The sequence below is a fragment of the Hypanus sabinus genome, chromosome 13 (genome assembly GCF_030144855.1).
Source record: "Hypanus sabinus isolate sHypSab1 chromosome 13, sHypSab1.hap1, whole genome shotgun sequence".
Taxonomy (NCBI): domain Eukaryota; kingdom Metazoa; phylum Chordata; class Chondrichthyes; order Myliobatiformes; family Dasyatidae; genus Hypanus; species Hypanus sabinus.
The window spans coordinates 72,900,521-72,921,542 of record NC_082718.1 but is presented as its reverse complement, the minus strand read 5'-3'; the positions used below and the strand labels follow the sequence as shown (position 1 = coordinate 72,921,542).

Sequence of the window (21,022 nt, the reverse complement as noted above, 5' to 3'; positions counted from 1 at the left end):
AGCTGCAGCTTTTTGGTTTGAGAGAAAGACGGGTTAAAACCTGCCCAGTCCTTTTATGATGTCAATCCTTCGAGAGTCGTTGGGAGTTGATTTCCCTGTTGTTAGCTAAAAATAGTTCTTCCGTCTCCAAGAGACAATGGCCGTTTCCCGTAGCTTTATCTCGCCGGCGGTGGGGGGGGGGGGGGGGTCAAGACATTCCAAACGTCTCTCTCTCATTTCCTGGGTCTCCTGACCCAAATCAATAGCGATCCTGCGATTCTCAAAAAGGAGGGGGCTGCAGGCGTAACAGTATAACACTGTCAAAACACTGGGCACAACATTGAGGACAACACTGTCCGAACACTGGGGACGTCACTGTCCAAACACTGGGCACAATATTGTCCCAACACAGGATCCAGCACTGAGCACAATACTGTCAAGCACAGGGTCCAAACACTGGGCACAACATTATCCCCACACAGGGCCCAGCACCGTCTAAGCAAAGGGCCCAACACTGCCCTAATGCTGGCACAACACTTTTCCAACATTGGGCACAACACTGTCCTAACACTGGGCACACCACTGTTCCAATGCTGCGCACAACACTGTCCTAACACTGTCCAAATGCTAGGCACAACACTGTCCAAATGCTAGGCACAACATTGTCCCAACACTGATCCCTGCGGCACACAGCTAGTCAAAGGCCTCCAGTCTGAGAAACACCATCATCACCCTCTGCTTTCTATCCTCAACCCCATTGTGATTCCAAGTAGCTTTTCATGGATTTCTAGAGCAGCCAACCATGTGGGGCTTTATTAAAGGCCTTACCAAAGTATATATCAACCACGGCTACTGTCCTACACTCATCAACCTTTATGATCATTTCATCAAAAAGCTCAATTAGGTTTGTAAGACATGATCTCTCATGCCTAACGTCATGTCCCAATAACGTCTGCCTTTTTTCCTAGTTCTGTAGTCTTTATATATTTCTCCACAGAAAAATCCAAGGAGAAATACTCATTAAGGACCTTGTCCACCTCCTGTGGCTCCCTTTGGTGTTTGATGGACACTATTCCATCTTTTTCCCTTAATGTACTTATAAAATCATTTTTGAATCTTCTCTGTCAAAGTTCACTCATGCTCTCTTTTTGCTCTTCTGAGTTCCTTCTTGAGTCCATTTCTGCATGTACTCCTCCAGGGATTTCCTGCTGCCTGTACCACACTCATGGCTCCTTTGGTCAGGATCAGAATCAGGCTTATTCAGAAACCTGAGGTACAGAGGGACTCAGGAGTCCCAGTGCAGGATTTCCTAAAGAGGTAGAGGAAGACAAATGCAATAGACAATAGATTCAGGAGTAGGCCATTTGAGCCAGCACTGCCATTCAATGTGATCATGGGTGATATCCACAATCAGTGCCCCGTTTCTGCCTTCTCCCCATATCCCTTGACTCCGCTATCTTTAAGAGCTCTATCTAACTTTTTCTTGAAAGCATCCAGAGAATTGGCCTCCACTGCCTTCTGAGGCAGATCATTCCATAGATCCACAACTCTGGGTGAAAATTTTTTCCTCAACTCAGTTCTAAATGGCCTACCCCTTATTCTTAAACTGTGGCCTCTGGATCTGGACTCCCCCAACATCGGGAACATTTTTCCTGCCTCTAGAATGTCCAGTCCCTTAATAATCTTATATGTTTCAATCAGATCCTCTCTCATCCTTCTGAATTCCAATGTATACAAGCCCAGTTGCTCCAATCTTTCAACATATGACAGTCCCTCAATAGCGAGAATGTCCTTCCTCAAATTTGGAGACCAAAATGGCACCTAGTACTCCAGGTGTGGTCTCACCAGGGCCCTGTACAACTGCAGAAGGACCTCTTTGCTCCTATACTCAACTCCCCTTGTTATGAAGGCCAACATGCCATTAGCTTTCTTCATTGCCTGCTGTACCTACATGCTTACTTTCAGTGACTGATGAACAAGGACACCTAGATCTCATTGTACTTCCCCTTCTCCTAACTTGACACCATTCAGATAGTAATCTGCCTTCCTGTTCTTGCTACCAAATTGGATAACCTCACATTTATCCACATTAAACTGCATCTGCCCACCCAACAAACCTGTCCAAGTCACCCTGCATTCTCCTAACATCCTCCTCATATTTCACACTACTACCCTGCTTTGTGTCATCTGCAAATTTGCTAATGTTACTTTTAATCTCTTCATCTAAATCATTAATGTATATTGTAAATAGCTACGGTCCCAGCACTGAGCCTTGCGGTACCCCACTAGTCACTGCCTGCCATTCTGAAAGGAACCCGTTAATCCCTACTCTTTGTTTCCTGTCTGCCAACCAATTTTCTATCCATGTTAGTACCCTACCCCCCAATACCATGTGTTTTAATTTTGCCCACTAATCTCCTATGTGGGACCTTATCAAAGGCTTTCTGAAAGTCCAAGTACACAACATCCACTGGCTCTCCCTTGTCCATTTTCATAGTTACATCCTCAAAAAATTCCAGATTAGTCAAGCATGATTTCCCCTTCGTAAATCTATGCTGACTCGGACCGATCCTGCTAATGCTATCCGAATGTGCTGTTATTTCATCTTTTATAATTGACTCCAGCATCTTCCCCACCACTGATGTCAGGCTAATTGGTCTATAATGCCCTGTTTTCTCTCTCTCTCCTTTCTTAAAAAGTGGGATAACATTAGCTATCCTCCAATCCTCAGGAACTGATCCTGAATCTATAGAACATTGGAAAATGATTACCAATGTGTCCATAATTTCTAGAGCCACCTCCTTAAGTACCCTGGGATGCAGACCATCAGGCCCTGGGGACTTATCAGCCTTCAGTCCCATCAGTCTACCCAACACCATTTTCTGCCTAAAGTGAATTTCCTTCAGTTCCTCCATCCTAGGTCCTCTGGCCACTATTACATCTGGGAGATTGTCTGTGTCCTCCCTAGTGAAGACAGATCCAAAGTACTTGTTCAACTCGTCTGCCATTTTCTTGTTCCCCATAATAAATTCACCAATTTCTGCCTTCAAGGGCCCAACTTTGGTCTTAACTAATTTTTTCCTCTTCACATACGTAAAGAAGCTTTTACTATCCTCCTTTATATTCTTGGCTAGTTTACCTTCATACCTCATCTTATCTCCCCGTATTGCCTTTTTAGTAATCTTCTGTTGCTCTTTAAGTTTCCCAATCCTCCTGCTTCCTGCTCATCTTTGCTATGTTATACTTCTTCTCTTTTCTTTTTATACTGTCCTTGACTTCACTTGTCAGTCACGTACTCCCTTTAGAATCTTTCTTCCTCTTTGGAATGAACTGATCCTGCACCTTCTGAATTATTCCCAGAAATACCAGCCATTGTTGTTCCACTGTCAACCCTGTGAGGGCATCCTTCCAGTCAACTTTGGCCAGCTCCTCCTTCATGGCTTTATAGTCCCCTTTGTTCAACTGTAATACTCACACTTCCGATTTTCTCTTCTCTCTCTCAAATTGTAGATTAAAACTTAACATATTATGGTCACTACCTTCTAATGGCTACTTTACCTTGATTTACCTGCATTTACAAATGCAACGTGAGCATTTTTTTACACTAATCAACAGAAAAAGACTCTTGTGTCAAAGTGAAAACATATCTCTTTAAAGTGACCCTATATCTAAGAAAGGATGTGTTGACATTGGAAAGGGTCCAGATGAAGTTTATGAGATTGATCCCAGGAATAAAAAGGTTAATGTATGAGGAGAATTTAGACCATAAGACTCTAAGATGTAGGAGCAGAGTTAGGCCATTTGGCCCATTGAGTCTGCTGCGCCATTTCATCATGGCTGATCCAGTTTTGCTTTCAGCCCAAATCTCTATCAAGGCTTTTTACCATTTAATAGGTTTCAGTGAGGTCACCTCTCATTCTTCTAAATTCCAATGAATACAGGCCCAGAGCCTGCAAATGCTCTTCATATACAAGCCATTTAATCCTGGATCATTTTTGTGAACCTCCTTTGAATCTTCATCAGTTTCAGCACATCCTAAGATAAGGGTCCCAAAACTGCTCACAATACTCCAAATGAGGCCTCACCGATGCTTTATCATGTCTCAATATTCCATCCTTTAATGCCTCTGGGCCTGTACTTGCTGGAGAGGATGTTTCCAACAGTGGGAGAGTCTTGGGTACAGCCTCAGATTAGAAGGATGTCCCTTTAGAAAAGAGGCGAGGAGGAATTTCTTTAGCCGGAAGGTGGTGAATTCATTACCACAGATGGCTGTGGAGGCAAAGCAGTTAGTACAAGTCAGAATTTGGATTTCAATTCTGGTGTCATCTGTAGAGTCTGTATGTCCTCCCCATGGAATATATGGGTTTCCTTCAGGTGCTCTGGTTTCCTCCCACAGTCCAAAGAAGTACCGGTAAGTTAATTGTCATTGTAAATTGTCCTGTGATTAGGCTAGGGTTTCTTGGTAGTGGGGCTCAAAGAGCCAGAATGGTCTGTTCCGCACTCTATATCAATAAATAAAACGGCGGAGCAAATTGGATGGGCCAAATGACCTCATTTCTGCTTCTATGTCTTTTTTGATGTAAAATTTGTTTTGTGGCTGCAGTATGATGCAAAGACATAAAATTACTATAAATTACAAAACAAACAAAGTTCTGCAATGTTCCTCATCCAAAGTTCTGTACTCCAAGCGGACGGACGCCCTTCACTTCAACAGGGAAATGCAGACCTTACCCCTTCAACCTTCCCTCTCTAGGGAAGATGTACATCAATTAATATCTGTTAATTTCTTTCAGGTACAAGAGGATGTTTGGTATGAGACTGACAAGGTCTGGTATGTTGAAAAGGAAGGCTTCACTTTAGGTAATTATATCTATTCTGAATTCTCTGATTAATTTGCAGATGCACTGACAGAGTCCACAGCAAGTTCTCAAAGTCACAAGTAGCTTGGTTTGTATCTAACAAGTTAACTAGTTAATTCAGTTTATTATTGGAAAGGAAAGGGTAATAAAGGGGAAGCGAGACTCAGGAGCTCTTGTATACCAGTACAGACAAGTTAAGCAGATGGTTGAGAAGGCAAATATTATATTGGTCATCATGGCAAGAGAGATTGAATGCAAGGGTAGTTCTGCAGGAGCTTGGTGAGGATGCACTGTGAGTACTATGAAAACACAAAAGTACACTGCAGTTGCTGTGGTCAAAGCAACATGCACAACACGCTGGAGGAACTCAGTACGTTGGGCAGCATCCGTGGAAGTGAGCAGTCGAAGAGTCGGAGAGAGGCGGCTGTCTTGACGAAGGGTCTTGGCCTGAAACGTTGACTGTTTGTTTCCACGGATGCTGCCTGACCTGCTGAGTTCCTCCAGCGTGTTGTGTGTGCTGCTGTGTGTATTATGTGCAGTTTTGGTTTCCTTATCTGAGGGGAGATGTTCTTACTAAGGGGGGAGTGTAAGAGAGCTTTGTCAGACTGATACCAGTGTTGGAAGACTGCTGAATGAAGAGATCAGGAAAAATGGGCTTGTATTTGCCAGAGTTCAAAAAATGAAAGGTCACTCCAGTTAAACTTGAAAATTTATAATATTGATGAAATTACAAAATTCTGATGGGACAGGCAGTTTAAGGAAAGATGTTTATCAAGATCCTTCATGGGAGGGTCTTGGAGAATTTTAAGATGCATGGGATTCAGCGTGAACTGGCTGTTCGTATTCGGAATTGGCTCGCCTGTAGAAGATAGAGGGGAGTGGTCAATGGGACTTACTCTGGTTGGAGGTTAATGACTAATGGTGCTCTGCAGAGATCTGTACCAGGATCTCTGCTGTTTGTGATTTATATAAATGGTTGGAATGAAAATACAGACAGTAAGTGTGCAGATAACATGAAGACTGGTACAGTTGGGTATATTGCAGAAGACTGGCAGAGGAAACAGTGGCATGTTGATCTCTGGAAGATATGGACAGAGAAATAGCCGATGGAGTTTAACCCAGCTCAATGTGAAGTGCTGCTCTTTTGTACACTATTCATGGCAAAATGTTTAACAATGTTGATGTGCAGAGGGATCTTGGAGTCCAAGTCCATAGCTCCCTGTGGCTACACAGGGCGACAGGGTGGTAAAGGCATATACTATGATTACCTTCATGTCATGAGCTAAGACTAAAAGTCAGGAAGTCATGCTGCAGCTTCACAACACTCCAGTTAGGCCACATCTGAGTACTGCATTCAGTTCTGGCTGCCCCATTACGGGAAGGAAGTCAAGGCTTTGGAGAGGGTGCAGAACAGTTTTACCAGGATGCTGGCTGAATTAGAAGCCATGTGAGATAACTAGAGGATTGACAAACACAAATAGTTTTCTCTGGAGCAATGGGTATTGAAGGGAGGTTAATAAAGGTTTATCAGATTATGAGAGCGAGAGATAGATAGACAGCTGGTATCTTTTACGCAGGGTTGAAATGTCTAACATCTGATGGCATACATCTAAGATGAGAGTGGTTAAGGCCAAAGGAGATGTGAGGATAAGTTTTTTACAGAGAGTAATGGGTGTTTGGAATGTGCTGCCAGCAGTCAATAGAGGTGTTATAGGAGGCTGTTAGATGTGCAGGAAATGGAGAGATATAGACATTGTGTGAATAGAAGGGATTAGTTTAGTTAGGCATTTGATTACTAACTTAAATTGGCACAATGTTGTGGGCCAGTTCTGTACTACTCAATTAGTAAGGGCATCAAAGATTACAAGAAGGCAGGAGAATGGGGAAATAAATCAGCCATGATGGACTTGCGGAGCAGAGTTGATGGGCCGAATGCTCCTATGTCGTAATCTTATGGTCTAATGTTCTATGTTCTTTTCTGGATATGAAAACCTAAACCCAGTTAATACGGAGATAAGGAGAAATGTTTCTACCTGGAGAATCCGTGGACACTTTTATTTATTGGGAGATACAGCTCAGTCTCTTCTGGCCCTTATTGGCCCATGTGGCCAATTAACCTACTAGACCGCACATTGCTGGAATCTGGGAGGAAACCCATGTGGTCATGGGGAGAATGTAGCAACTCCAAACAGACCATGGGAGAACTGAGCAAGGGTTGTTCAAGCTGTAACAGTGCTACCATGACAGCCAAAGCAGATGAGCCAAATCATTAAATAACTCCAAGAAGGAATTAGATACAGTTCTAATCGCCAAACAGATAGAGATGGTGTTGGGGTGGTGGTAGTGGGGGGGGGGGAGGGGGGGAAGAAGGTGGGAACAGGGCGCTGAACTTGTGATCAGCTATGATCATGTTGAATGGTGGAGCAGGCCCGAAAAGTTTCAATATCTGATCCTATTGCTAATTTCATGTTTCTATGTAATGGTTTGAGTCAGAAATGAGTGATCAATTAGTCAATGAAGAGAGGGGAATACATAGATCTATTGACCTTTCCAGCTTATTCTCTTCAGATGAGACAAGAAGCCACTGATCTGTACATCAGCTTGTGGAGCTCCTCCTTAAAATAGCCCAGCATTCTAACTCCCTCCTCCTCCGCAATTTCTCATTCCCTTTATCTCTCTAAGACTCTTTGATATGCTGTCATCTCTCACCACTGCCGCTGCTGCCTTAGTTAAATCCTGCTTCAGCCTGGATTCCTTCCTCCGAGACACACACCGTGTTGACAGCTGATGAAGGGTCTCGGCCTGAAATATCCACTGTTCATTTCCCTGTCTGACTTGCTGAGTTCCTCCAGCAGTTTTGTGTATGCTCATCTGGATTTCCGGCATCTACAGAATCCTCTGTTTCCTCTGAAACACTTCTGTGAGCATGGATAGCATTGGGAGTATTACCATTCATTGTTCCTGCTCCTTTACTGGGAACATTGATGTGGTTAATCTGACTCAGATCTGTTTATATATGCGTGGGAAATACAGTGTAATGTGTTGTTTGCATCAACAACCAACACATCTAAGGATGTGCTGCAGGCACCATTTGTTGCCACACTTTCCAGTGCATACCCACAATGCTTTGCACTGTGCCCATGGTCTTTCATTGTCTTTTCTCCTGACTGTAACTCTGACCTTCCAAGGTACCTTCCAACTCTCCCAATACAGCCAGTGAGGATAAAGCAATAGTGTATAGCAGCAGAATTAGGCCACTTGGCTCATCGAGCCTGCTCTGCCATTCAATCACGGTTTATCCATTTTACCTCTCCACCCATTGTCCTGCCTTTTCACCTGCATTGTCCTGTCTTTTGATGCTCTTACTAATAAAGAACATGTCATCCTTTGCTTTAAATACACCCAATGACTAGGCCTCCACACCGACCTGTGGCAATGAATTCCACAGATTCACCATTCACTAGCTAAAGAAATTCCTCCTCATCTCCATTCTAAAGGGACATCCCTATACTCTGAGGCTGTGCTGTCTGATCCTAAATGCCCCCACCATAGGAAACATCACAACCACTCTACTTAGGCCTTTCAATATTCAGTAATTATTTAATGAGATCCCCAATCATTCTTTTAAACTCCAGTGAGTACAGGCCCAGCACCATCAAATACTCCACATAATCTCCTGGATATGCTCTTCCTCCTCCCCATCTTCCCTTCCCTGAAAGATCCCTGTCCATCCATCCTCTCCTGTACTGTTCTATTTGACTGCAGCTCACAGTAACTTTCCCTCTGCATCTGGTCCCAGTCCCTGCCCTCCATTGTCCCTGTCAGTACAGCTGATGTAAGAATGCTCTAGTCAGGGGTCAGCAACCTTTACCACTGAAAGAGCCACTTGGACCCGTTTCCACAGAAAAGAAAACACTGGGAGCCGCAAAACCCGTTTGACATTTAAAATGAAATAACACTGCATACAACGTTTTTTTTTGCCTTTATGCTATGTATAAACAAACTATAATGTGTTGCATTTATGAAATTGATGAACTCCTGCAGAGAGAACGAAATTACATTTCTGCATGCAACAAAAACATTTTGAACTCCGAAAAAAAGACGTTGGGTTGAAGGTTACTTTTAAGTAAAATACTCAATGTCTATTTGAGTTCTTCTTGTATTTATGAAAAACGCTGAACTTAAATTTTCCGCCAGCAGCAAACCAAAAATAATGTCAGCCAGCTGTCAACCTGAAAAATAAGACCATTTCACTGAACAATGAAAAAATATGAATATTCCTAAAATAATAGGCAATTAAAATATGTATCATACTTGGTTAATGGGATTTCTGCTCCTGGACCTCAGCGCACAGCATCTGCACATCAGGGCTGTATGACGTCACCTTCATCTTTACACAGGATCGCAAGTTGTCATCTGTGAGGCGTGCACGATGTTTGTTTTTAATAAAGTTCATGTTGGAGAACACCTGCTCACATACATAAATCGACAGGACTCCAAGCGCATACTTTTTAATGTTTACATAAATGTCGGGGATAGCATTCCATGTTTCGAACACAAGTTTGTCTGGTTTAGGGAGGTTTTCAATATCACTCCATTTGTGATTCTGAGCAAGAACGGCCTTCTGACGGGCAACATCTTCAAGGTCTGCTGTCAAGCGTCTAAACTTGGACACCCATATGTCTTTGTCGGCAATTTCGGCCAGTTCCATCTCAAGATCAGGTTTACTCACACCTGCCAATGCAGTCGTATTCAGTAGAGATGAATCGATGCTTGGGGGAGTGACCAGGAAGGATAATGTGTTTTTTTCCTCTCTGAACTCACAGAAGCGTTTCCCAAACGATGTTTGCATTGCGATGATTGCAGAATGTAAATATTCCGAACTTATCATGTCGTGACCTTGTTTGAACTCTCTCAAATTGGGGAAGTGAGACAAAGTGCCTTTCTGTCAATCTCTGGCAAGCACTGTCAACTTGCGCTCGAATGCCAAAACTCCTCCAACATGTGTAGGGCTGTACGTCCTTTCCCCTGAAGAGCTGTGTTCAGCGTGTTCAGGTGCGCTGTCATGTCTACCATGAAGTGTAGCTTTTCCAGCCCTTTGCTGCCCAGGAAAGTTTTCACTTCTTCCAGACACGCGACAAAGCGTTTCAGCACCTCCCCTCTGGACAGCCACCGGACTTTGTTGTGCAGCAGGAGATCAGAATATGCGCTTTCCAGCTCGTCCAGTAACAAACGGAATTGACGGTGATTTAAACTTTTTGCCATTATTTTATTGACAATCTGAATGACAACATCCATTACTTCTGTGCATTCCGGAGGAAATGTTTGAGCGCACAGTGCCTCTTGGTGCAAGATGCAGTGAAAAATCAGCAGCTTTCTGTCCAGCGACTTCTGCAGTAAAGCCACAATTCCCTTGTGCGTTCCCGTCATATTCGGTGCCCCATCAGTAGCTACTGACACCAGGTGGGTAGTCTTTATTCCCTTGGCTCTTAAACAATTCAAGACAGCCTCACAGATGTCCTCCCCCCGTGTTTGGTCTTTTAGAGGTATCAACTCAATCAGTTCTTCCTGTGGCCCGGCAGAGTTTACAGAACAACGCTATTTGTTCAATATCACCTTTGTCTTTAGACTCGTCACAGGCAATCGAGTAGGCCACAGCTGAATTGATGTCTTTAATTTGCTGTCTTGTGATGTCTTCTGCCATTTTTATGGTTCTGTCTTTGACAGTCTTTGCAGAGAGGGGCATATCCCTGATTTTCTGCACAATTTCACTCTCGTTTTTAAAGTCCGTGAATAGATGTTCTGAAATCTTAATGAAAGATTCTTTTATATATTCACCATCTGTAAAGTGCTTCCCGTGCCTGACTATTTCCTGAGCGGCAATATAACTAGCGTATGTCGTTGGTTTTCCGGACTTCATCCATTGCTTGAAATGATTTTTGCTCAGATCAACCTTCCGCATCAGTTCCGAAATGGCTTTTTTTCTCTCATCTCCATCCGGATATTTTTGAGCAAAGGCTGCGTGTTTATTCTAGAAATGCTTTGCAACATTTGACTTTTTGTTGTTTGCTAGTTTCTCATTGCATATTAAGCATACCGGTAAACCAGTCTCGTCAACAGTGAAAGCAAATGAATCTGTCCACGTATCATTAAACGTTCTGTTTTCTTCAGTCACTTTTCTTTTTTTAGAATTCTCCATAGTTGGCCTACTTGGATCGAAAAATTAAAGAAATCGCGCACTGACGGGTGTCAGGTATTGGCAGTGGTGACGTATATTAATAGCGATAAAAACATGTTGTAGCGGAGTGCTCACGCAGTCAGTAAACTGCAGTCGAATAACTTTATTCGAACTAAACAGCCTTGTTTTTAAGCCTCCCTCAACCTGGCCCCCATGGGCGCGGATGCTGCAAAAGACTAATTATTTCCCAAAGCAACAGGGAGCCGCAGCACAGAGGTAAAAGAGCCGCATGTGGCTCCGGAGCCGCGGGTTGCCGACCCCCCGCCCTAGGTGATTGATGCACCATCAATAACTCTCGGAGACGTGAGGTGAGATAGGCTTTTATTAGCTGGAAGAAAGCACTGTCAGCAGCAAGAGATCATCACACAACATCCTGGAGACTGAGGGAGGAGCAGTGCCTCCAATCGCCTTTGTACCGGGGTCTGTGGGAGGAGCCACAGGAGCAGTCAGCGGGGGGGGGGGGGGGGCATGTCCAGACAGGTATATGTAGTGATTCTCTTGACTGAAAGACCTTCTTCTGTTCCTAGCTACAGTGCTCAAACCAGATGTCGGAACGCCAGAGCTTCCAGAGGGACAAGTCCGAATCCGTATTGAAAGTGACAACCGGATTCTGGACACAGATGAAGAACGCATCCATAAAGTAAGCATCCTGTTAAAATCCCTTTGAGTAATTGTGATCTCCTCTGCATTGGATGGGTGAACTGCTTCATGGAGCACTCTGTAGGAGTGACCGTGAGCTTCCTGATGCCTGCCACTTTAATTCCCCATTCCACTTCTACTCTGACCGTTCTCTCAGTGATCTGCTGCGCTGTTACAACACCAGCTTGAGGGACATCACCCCAAATTGCAGCTTTCTAGACTCAATACAAGTTTCATCATCTTGAACTCATTTTCCATGCCTGCAGCAGAACTGGCCTTTGCAGAATCAGAATCAGGCTTATTGTCATTAAATGTACTGTTTAGTGGTAGCAGTACAGTGCAGTCATAACAAATTATTATAAGTTATAATTGAAATAAATAAATAATTCGAAAGAGGAGATGTGAGGATGCTTTCATGGACATTTCAAAGGTCTGAGGGTGGGGAGCGAGGGAAAGCTGTTCCTAAAATATTGCATTTGGGCCTTCAGGCTCCTGCACCTCCTTCCTGATGGTGGCAATGAGAAGAGGGCATGATCTGGGTGTCCTTACTGCCTCCTTTTTGTGGTCTCACCTTTAGATGTCTCAATGTTGGGGAGGTTAGTATCCATGAGGGAGCTGATTGAGTTTACAAACCTTTGCAGCTTTTTTCCAATCCTGTTAGATGCTGCTTCCTACCAGAAGGTGATGCAACCAGTTAGAATGCTCTCCACAGTACATCTATAGAAATTCGCTAGAGTCTTTGGTGACATTTCAAACCCCCTCAGACTCCTCTGTAGTGTAACACTTTATTCTGCACTCTTATTTTGTGCAACCTCATGCACTGCTGTAATTAATTGATGTGTATGGAAGGTGTGCAAGACGGGTATCCTGGTACTTGTGACAATGAACCAACTTACCAGTTTACCCCAGCCCAGCAACTTGAACTGGAGACCACCCACAGTGGAAGGAGTGAGAAAGGGGCGGATTCCTTGGTATTTTTAGCAACCTTTTATCTGGGATGTGAAACCATTCTTTTCCAAAGCATTTCACTTCAACAAATTTCACACAGATGGTAAAGCTTTAAATAGCTGCTTAATTGGCCAGAGTGAACTCGCCATATAATATCTGGAGTGTGCTCCAGTGTGCTCTTCGATAGCCTTGAATTTCAACTTAGTGAATAAATGACACATTGAATTATGATGCAGAATATTAATTGAGGGCATTTAACATCATAAGTTCATTTAAATGCGATTATAGGTTATGTTTTAGAGTCACAAAGCCTGTAACCATCCCTCTGCACACTGAGTCATCCCTCAACATTCTTTTTAACTACATTCTCCCGGCAATCTCATCAATGACCCCCCACCCCCCCCAGATTCTTACGGCTCAACGACTGAGGAAAATTTAGCCAAGTCACTGCAGTTTGGGATCACTATTTAGTCCCAGAATATGTGGAGACATTGGTGGGCTTGCCCCAACATGCCCATGGGAGAGTTGGTTGTTAACACAAATGATACAACTTATTTATTTTATTTAGTGACACAGTGCAGTGCAGCAACCTCCAACAAACCTGATGAACCTTAACCTAATCATAGGACAATTTACAATGAGCAGTTAGCCTAGCTAGCATTTCTTTAGATTGTGGGAGGAAAGCAGAGGACTCAGAGATAACCCTCATATTCTGTGGGGTGGACATACAGAGACTCCTTACAGAATGGTGCTGGAATTGAACTCCAAACTCTGGACGTCCCAAACTGTAAAAGTGTTGTCCTAACCGCTACGTTACACTGTAAAGAGAACTATAGCATTTGGATGTACGTGTAATGGAAGGTGGACATTAACATTTTGTGCCCCCAGACCTCTTAATCATTTTTTCTGCTCTGCCCACCACACACCACATTTACTGAATGTTTCAATGTACACTTGGTAAGTAAATCTAAATTTGAATCTGCTAACCATGCCACATACTTTATATGTATATGTGAGTATATACATACCCGTCTGCACCATGTGTCCTTACAAACTGTACATACATGATCCTTGTGTGTATATGCATATTTTTTTCATGTGTATACATACACCATGTAACCTTATATGTATGTACAGATTATACGTGTAGGTACCATGTATGTGAATGTGTGTACAGATTGTACATGCAGGTACCATGTATGTGTGTACAGAAGTGTAATGGTTAGCGCAAATCTTTACTGCAGCAGCAATCGCTGATCAGGGTTTATTCCCACCACCTTTAAGGAGTTTGTACGTTCTCCCCGTGACTGCATAGTTTTCTCCGGGCATTCCAGTTTCCTCCCACTGTGGGTTAGTGAACTGTGGGCATGCTATGTCGGTGCTGGGAGCATGGCAACATTTTTGGGCTGCCCCCAGCTCATCCTCAGAATGTGTTGGTTGTTGATGCAAAATGACACATTTCACTGATTGTTTCAATGTTCGATATATGTATGACAAATAAAGCTAATCCAACATACTGTACATACAATGCCCATAAAAATTAGTCAACCCCCTTGGAAGTTTTCATATTTTATTGTTTTACAACATTGAATCACATTGGACTTAATTTGGCCTTTTTTTTGACACTAATCAACAGAAAAAGTCTCTTGTGTCAAAGTGAAAACAGATTTCTTTTAAGTGATCTAAATTAATTACAAATATAAAACACAAAAGGAGAAGGAAAGCTCTGATTTTGAACCTCTGCTGCCTTGCGGCCATACCCAACTGTGGGAAAGACTTCGGGAGTAAACCTTGAGGAAGAAATCTGGAGCCAGGGTCACTAAGGCAGTTTGATGTTGTTTTGTATATGCAGTCTATCCCATCTCAGCCAGCGAAGCTTGTAACTCCTCCAGAGTTGTCATAGGACTCTTGGTACTCTCTCTATTTTGTTGACATCTTTCCTAAAATTCAGTGACCAGAACTGTACACAGTACTCCAAAGTTGGCCTCACCAATGCCTTGTACAATTTTAACATTACATCCCAACTCCTATACTCAATGCTCTGATTTATAAAGGCCAGGCATACCAAAAGCTTTCTTTACCACCCTATCCACATGAGATTCTACCTTCAGGGAACTATGCACCATTATTCCTAAATCACTTGATCACTCTGTTCTATAGAGTTTTTGTGCTTGAATTACAGGTAACGATAAGGAAGCATCTTACTATTTATCAGTGTATACAGCAGAACTGGTTGCCATCATTTTGGGCTTACAGTGGGTGGAGGAAATCTGTCCTTGCAAGGTTATAATTTGTTCAGATTCTTTTAGTTTTGACTAGTCTTAAAACTGGTCATTCTAGCTGTAGGTCAGATTTACTGCTGGAAGCTCTTCAATCTTTATTTCATATGGGAAGTATGGGTCCACAGTGCACGTCTTCTTTTGGGTTCTTGCACATAGGGGTGTTGAGGGGAATGAACGAGCTGATTGTTTGGCCTAAAAATCTGTTAAAAGTTCATCTGTGGATATAGATCCTCCTCTTAGCAATTCAGAAGCTAAGGAGTTGGTGGGGCTAAGAATTAGGAGATTATGGCAAGATCTGTGGGATAATGGGCAATAGAGGAGACACCTATACAGAATACATAAAACTGCTGGATTAATGGGGTAAAGGGGTAAAACAAGAAGGGACGGAATTATATTGACTCGACTTGGAATTGGGAATACTATGCTTAATTATTCCTTGTATCTTGTTGAAAACACCACTCTGCGGTGTGTAGGTGTTGCCATCATTATGAAACAGTTGAATCCATTTTATAATGTGAAGCATATAAGGTTGAAAGAAAACAAACACAGGCTGCACTACTAATTTTGGGGATTAACAGTTTTCATTTTAAAACTTTAATAAGTTATGGTGACTTTAATTCACAATATTGTTTTTCATTATTTACAATCTATAGGGTTTTTTTTTAGGTAATTTAGTTTTCATTTGATAAAGAACTAGTAGGGGTTTTATTTCCCAATTCTCTACACCACATTCCAGTCCAGTTGGTGGCAGTAATACACCTTTAAGTTCGACTGCCAACCGCAATTGAAAGTCAGAAGAAGTATTAGGTCCAACTGCTGGTGAGTCAGTATCCTAGCAAAAACTACACCATGAAGACAAAAGAACACTCCAAGCAACTCCACGAAAAGGTTATTGAAAAACACAAGATGGGAGATGGATACAAGAAAATTTCCAAGTCACTGAATATCCCTTGGAGTACAGTTAAGTCAATCATCAAGAAATGGAAAGAATATGGCACAGCTGTAAATCTGCCTAGAGCAGGCCATCCTCAAAAACTGAGTGACCGTGCACAAAGGGGACTAGTGAGGGAGGCCACCAAGAGACCTATGACAACTCTGGAGGAGTTACAAGCTTCACTGGCTGAGATGGGATAGACTGCGCATACAAAACACACAAAATCCTGGAGGAAATCAGCAGGCCAGGCAGCATCAATGGAAAAGAATATTGTTGACCCTTTGGCAGTTTCAGCACGAAACATCAACAATACTCTTTTCTATAGAAGCTGTATATTTTGTGTGTATTGTTTGGATTTCCAGCATCTGCAGATTTTCTCTTGTCTATGCATACAACTGTTGGCCAGGTGCTTCACCAGTCTCAACTTTATGGGAGAGTGGCAAAGAGAAAATCACTGTTGAAAAAAACTCACATGGAATCTCGGCTGGAGTTTGCCAGAAGACATGTGGGAGACTCTGAAGTCAGCTGGAAGAAGGTTCTATGGTCTGATGAAACCAAAATTGAGCTTTTTGGCAATCAGACTAAATGCTATGTTTGCTGTAAACACTGCAGATCATCAAAAACGCACCATCCCTATCGTGAAGCGTGGTGGTGGCTGCATCATGCTGTGGGGATATTTCACTGCAGCAGGCCCTGGAAGACTTGTGAAGGTAGAGGATAAAATGAATGCAGAAAAATACAGGGAAATCCTGGAGGAGAACCTGATGCTGCCTGCAAGAGAACTGTGACTTGGGCGAAAATTTGTTTTCCAGCAAGATAATAACCCCAAGCATAAAGCCCAAGCTACACAGGAATGGCTGAACAAAACGCAAAGTTAATGCCCCGGAGTGGCTGAGTCAGAGTCCAGACCTCAATCCAATTGAGAATTCGTGGCTGGACTAGAAAAGGGCTGTTCAGTCATGATCCCCATGCAATCTGACAGAGCTTGAGCAGTTTTGTAAGAAGAATGGGGAAAAATTGCAGTGTTCAAATGTGCAAAGCTGATAGAGACCTTTCCACACGGACTCAAGGCTGTAATTGCTACCAAAGGTGCATCTACTAAAGTCTAACTTGAAGGGGGTGAATATTTTTGCAATCGTTTTGTGTTTTATATTTGTAATTAATTTAGATCACTCAGTACAGACTTTGACATGAAAGAGTCTTTTTCTGTTGATCAGCATCAAGATAGCCAAATTAAATCCACTGTGATTCAATGTTGTAAAACAATAAAACATGAAAACTTCTGGGAGGGGCTGAATACTTTTTATAGGCACCGTATGTCAGTAACATGAGATTCCAGAAAGCAATTTAAGATGAGCATGAAGAATACACACACACACACACACGCACGCACGCACACAAACGCACGCACGCACGCGCACACACACACACACACACACACACACACACACACAATCAATGCACAATAAATTGTAAAGATTTTGTCTGTCCTATTTCATACTGTCTACTGTCTGTCCAAGCTTCTGGTTAATGTCAATACAGCACAGGAATATGTCCTTCGATGGTGAAAGTAGAATTGAGGCTCTTCAGTTAATGGAATTTCAATCTACTATCAATATTCTTCACATTTCCAACAATCTGACCTTGAAATGATAATCATAAACAGAAGCGATTCTGCAACTGCTGGAAATTTTGAGCAATCCACACAAAATACTGGAGGAACTTGGCAAGTCAGGTAGCATCTATGGAGAGGAATAAGCAGTCAATGTCTCTGCCTGAAACATCAACGGTTTATTCCCCTGCATAGGTGCAGCCTGACCTGCTGAGTTCCTACAGCATTTTTGTGTGTGTTATAACAATAATCATTGCCTTGAGTGGCGAGAGTCTGCAGCTCTGACTCCATCTCATGGCCATTGAGCAGCACTGCATCATGGTACCTTTCCATCCTTTAACCTGGATTAAGTTCAAATTCAATTGTCAATCAATCACACTTGAATACAGACTAATGAAAAAGTATTACTCCAGGGCCAAGTCAACAGTCATACACACCACATATATCACATGTAAGATCAAAATCTGAATCAGATTTAATATCACTGGCATATGTCGTGAAATTTGTTAACTTTACAGCAGCTGTCCAATGAAATACATGATAAATACAGAGAAAAAACTGAGTTACATTAAATAGTTAAATATTAAATTTTTAAAAATTAAATTTTACTATTAAATAGTTAAGTTCAAATAAGTAGTGCAAAATAACAGAAATAAAAAAAGTAGTGAGGTAGTGTTCGTGGGATCCACGTTCATTTAGAAATTGGATGGCAGTGGGAAGAAGCTGCTTCTGGATCGCTGAGTGTGTGCCTTCAGGTTCTGTACTTCCTTCCTGATGCTAACAAAGAGAAGGGGGCATGACCTGGGTGCTGGGTGCTGGGGATGGTTGTTACCTTCCTTAAGGCACCCTTCCTTGAAGATGTCTTGGATACTACAGAGGCTGTTACCCATGATAGATAACAAGTAAACATACATTCACACACAAAAAAATATATAGCCCCAGTCCATGAGTGACATATCCTGTAAATTGATGGTGCATAGGTGCATGCACACAATCCAGCTTGTCATTCCATTGATCAAACACTGGAGGGCAGCACTGACAGGAGGGGCCAACTCAGCATAGACACTGTGCTACAACACCTCCGGCATCTCCTCTCCTGGACTGCTGCAACAGGCAATCCCACAACTCGAGACCTAGTCCTTGCTCCAGTCAAAACCACGAAGCTCCCATGTCAACACAAGGAAATTTGCAGATGCTGGGATCCAAGCAACACACACAAATTGCTGGTGGAACTCAGCAGGCCAGGCAGCATCTGTAGGAAGAAGTACAGTCGACATTTCGGGCCAAGACCCTTCGTCAGGACTAACTCTTACTATCTCTACTTTCAGTTAGTCCTAATGAAGAGTCTCGGCCCAAAATGTTGACTGTACTTCTTCCTATAGGTGCTGCCTGGCCTGCTGTGTTCCACCAGCATTTTGTGAATGTTGCTTAAGCTCCCACACCATCTGCCTTATCAAAACCAAGGGAAATGGCACTTTACTTTATCAATATCCAACAGGGCCTTCCGATTGCAAGAGAAACATCCGAGAGAGTCACTTGCTGTTAGACTGCACACCGCCTTTGCGCATTGACTCCGATGTTCACCTGTAGCAGACAGTAAGCAAGTTCAGCTCCTCTGCCATGACCAGCTCCTTGGCAGAGGAACTTGTAGTTCCTAATGTCCAGCATCGTCTTGTCGTGCAATTGTAACAAACACCTTTGGTTGGCCCCTGAGAGGCTAACTCTGAATTCGCCACCATCTTACCAGAGATTTAGAATCAGAAACTGGTGTATAATCAATTGCTTGTATGATGTGAAACTTTTTTTTCTGCAGCAGTACTGTGCAAAGATACAAAAACTGCTATAATTATATATTATTTCATTACTGCTATAATTACAAAATGAGTGTAGGACAAAAAATGAATAATGAGGTAATGTGTTCACGGACCATTCAGAAATCTGATAGTGGAGGGGAAGAAACGTTCCCAAAACACCGAGTGTCTTTAGGATCCTGAACCTCCTCCCCAAGAGTAGTAATGAGAAAAGGAAATTTTTCTGGATGTTGAGGGTCCTTTTTGCTGGATGCCACCTTCTTGAAGCTTTGTCTCTTGAAGATGTCTTTGATGGTGGGAAGGGTTGTGCCTGTGATGGAGCTGGCTGAGCCTGTAACATTCTACATCATCTTGTGATCCTGTGTGTTTGAGTCTCGATACCAGGCTACAATACACCAATTAGAATGCTCTCCACTATTGACCTATAGAAATGTTCAAGAGTTTCTGTTTGTGTTCCAACTCTCCCCAAACTCTTATCGAAGTAGAGCTGCTGGTGATTTCATCAGTGTGTTGGGGCCAGGATCGATCCACTTATCATCTGCTAGGTCTTGCTGCACCCTCCCCTCCATCTGGTTACACCTTTCTTTCTCTAAGTCCATTTCCCTTCATAGATGTTTCTTGACCCTTTGAATTCCTCCAGCCTTTTGTATCTTAGTCTTTTCTTAGCTTTTATTTTTCCAACCCCAGAATCTCAGGCAGCCACCTCTAGTTTGTCGGTACAGTACAGCCTCAGAAGAACAGGAGAGTGAGGTGTGTGTGTGTGTGTGTGTGTGTGTGTGTGTGTGTGTGTGTGTGTGTGTGTGTGTGTGTGTGAAAGAGAGAGAGAGAGAGAGAGGAGAGATGGGGGGGGGGGGGGAAGGTGGTACAGAGTTGGTGGTGAACCAACCAAGTCTGATTTTACTCTAGAGGACTGTTGAGAAGTGTTGGACCTCATGAAGTCTGAGATCAGGTATTTCAGAACTAGGAAAGTGGAAGATAATACATGAAACTATTGTCTAAGAGAAGCAAGCAGATTATAAGCAGGTAACACTCAGCCAGTCGAACATAGTACAGTGCAGGAAGAGTCTTTTCAGCCCACTATTCCCTCTAAGCTGCATGTGTGTGCAGTCGCGCAGTAATTGAAATGCTCCCGTGCTCGTAGCCTTTGTTGCCATGCAGCTGGAATTTTCTTTTTATATAATGTCTTACTAAAGTGCAGTGCAGTGTCCAGGTCATGTAAAATGTCCTGCTCAGAGCAATGCTTGGTCTGCACAGCTGTGTGTAAAATTAGAGGGAACATTGCTTCAGCCCACCAACTCTGAGCTAACCTTGACAGCGTTCCAAACTAATCCACATCTGCCTGCACATGGTCTATATCATTTCATTCCCTGCTAGATCTGTCTAGCAGATGTCACTTAAATACTGTTGTCATATCGCCCCCATAGTAGTGCATTCCAATCACCTAGCAACTCTGTAAAACAAAAAAAATCTTGTTTCGTAAATCTCCTTTAAACTTACTATCTCTTGTCTTCCTGATTCTGACTTTCACTTGTGGGATACTATCCATCCCATCTATGATCCACATCATTTTAAACACTATTAACAAGTTGCAACCCCCACCCCCACAGCCTCTAATGCTCCAAGCAAAACCATCAGAGTCTCCAACCTTCCCTGACAGTTAGTGAGGTAACATCAACTGTAATGATCACAATCACTCAGCGTTTCCATCAGGTTTCTGAAC

General features: G+C 42.8%; 1 protein-coding gene across 1 annotated transcript in view; it reads left to right on the top strand.

The window, feature by feature from the left end:
• Positions 1-4,134: 4,134 nt before the first annotated feature.
• LOC132403977 (unconventional myosin-XVIIIb-like) overlaps positions 4,135-21,022 on the top strand; it is a gene marked incomplete at its 5' end in the record, with an annotated part of 415,128 nt that continues 398,240 nt past the window's right edge. The window contains 3 exons of the mRNA XM_059987873.1: positions 4,135-4,141; positions 4,780-4,839; positions 11,604-11,716. Of these exons, the coding sequence (XP_059843856.1) occupies positions 4,135-4,141; positions 4,780-4,839; positions 11,604-11,716 (180 nt within the window). The remainder of the gene's footprint in view (positions 4,142-4,779; positions 4,840-11,603; positions 11,717-21,022) is intronic.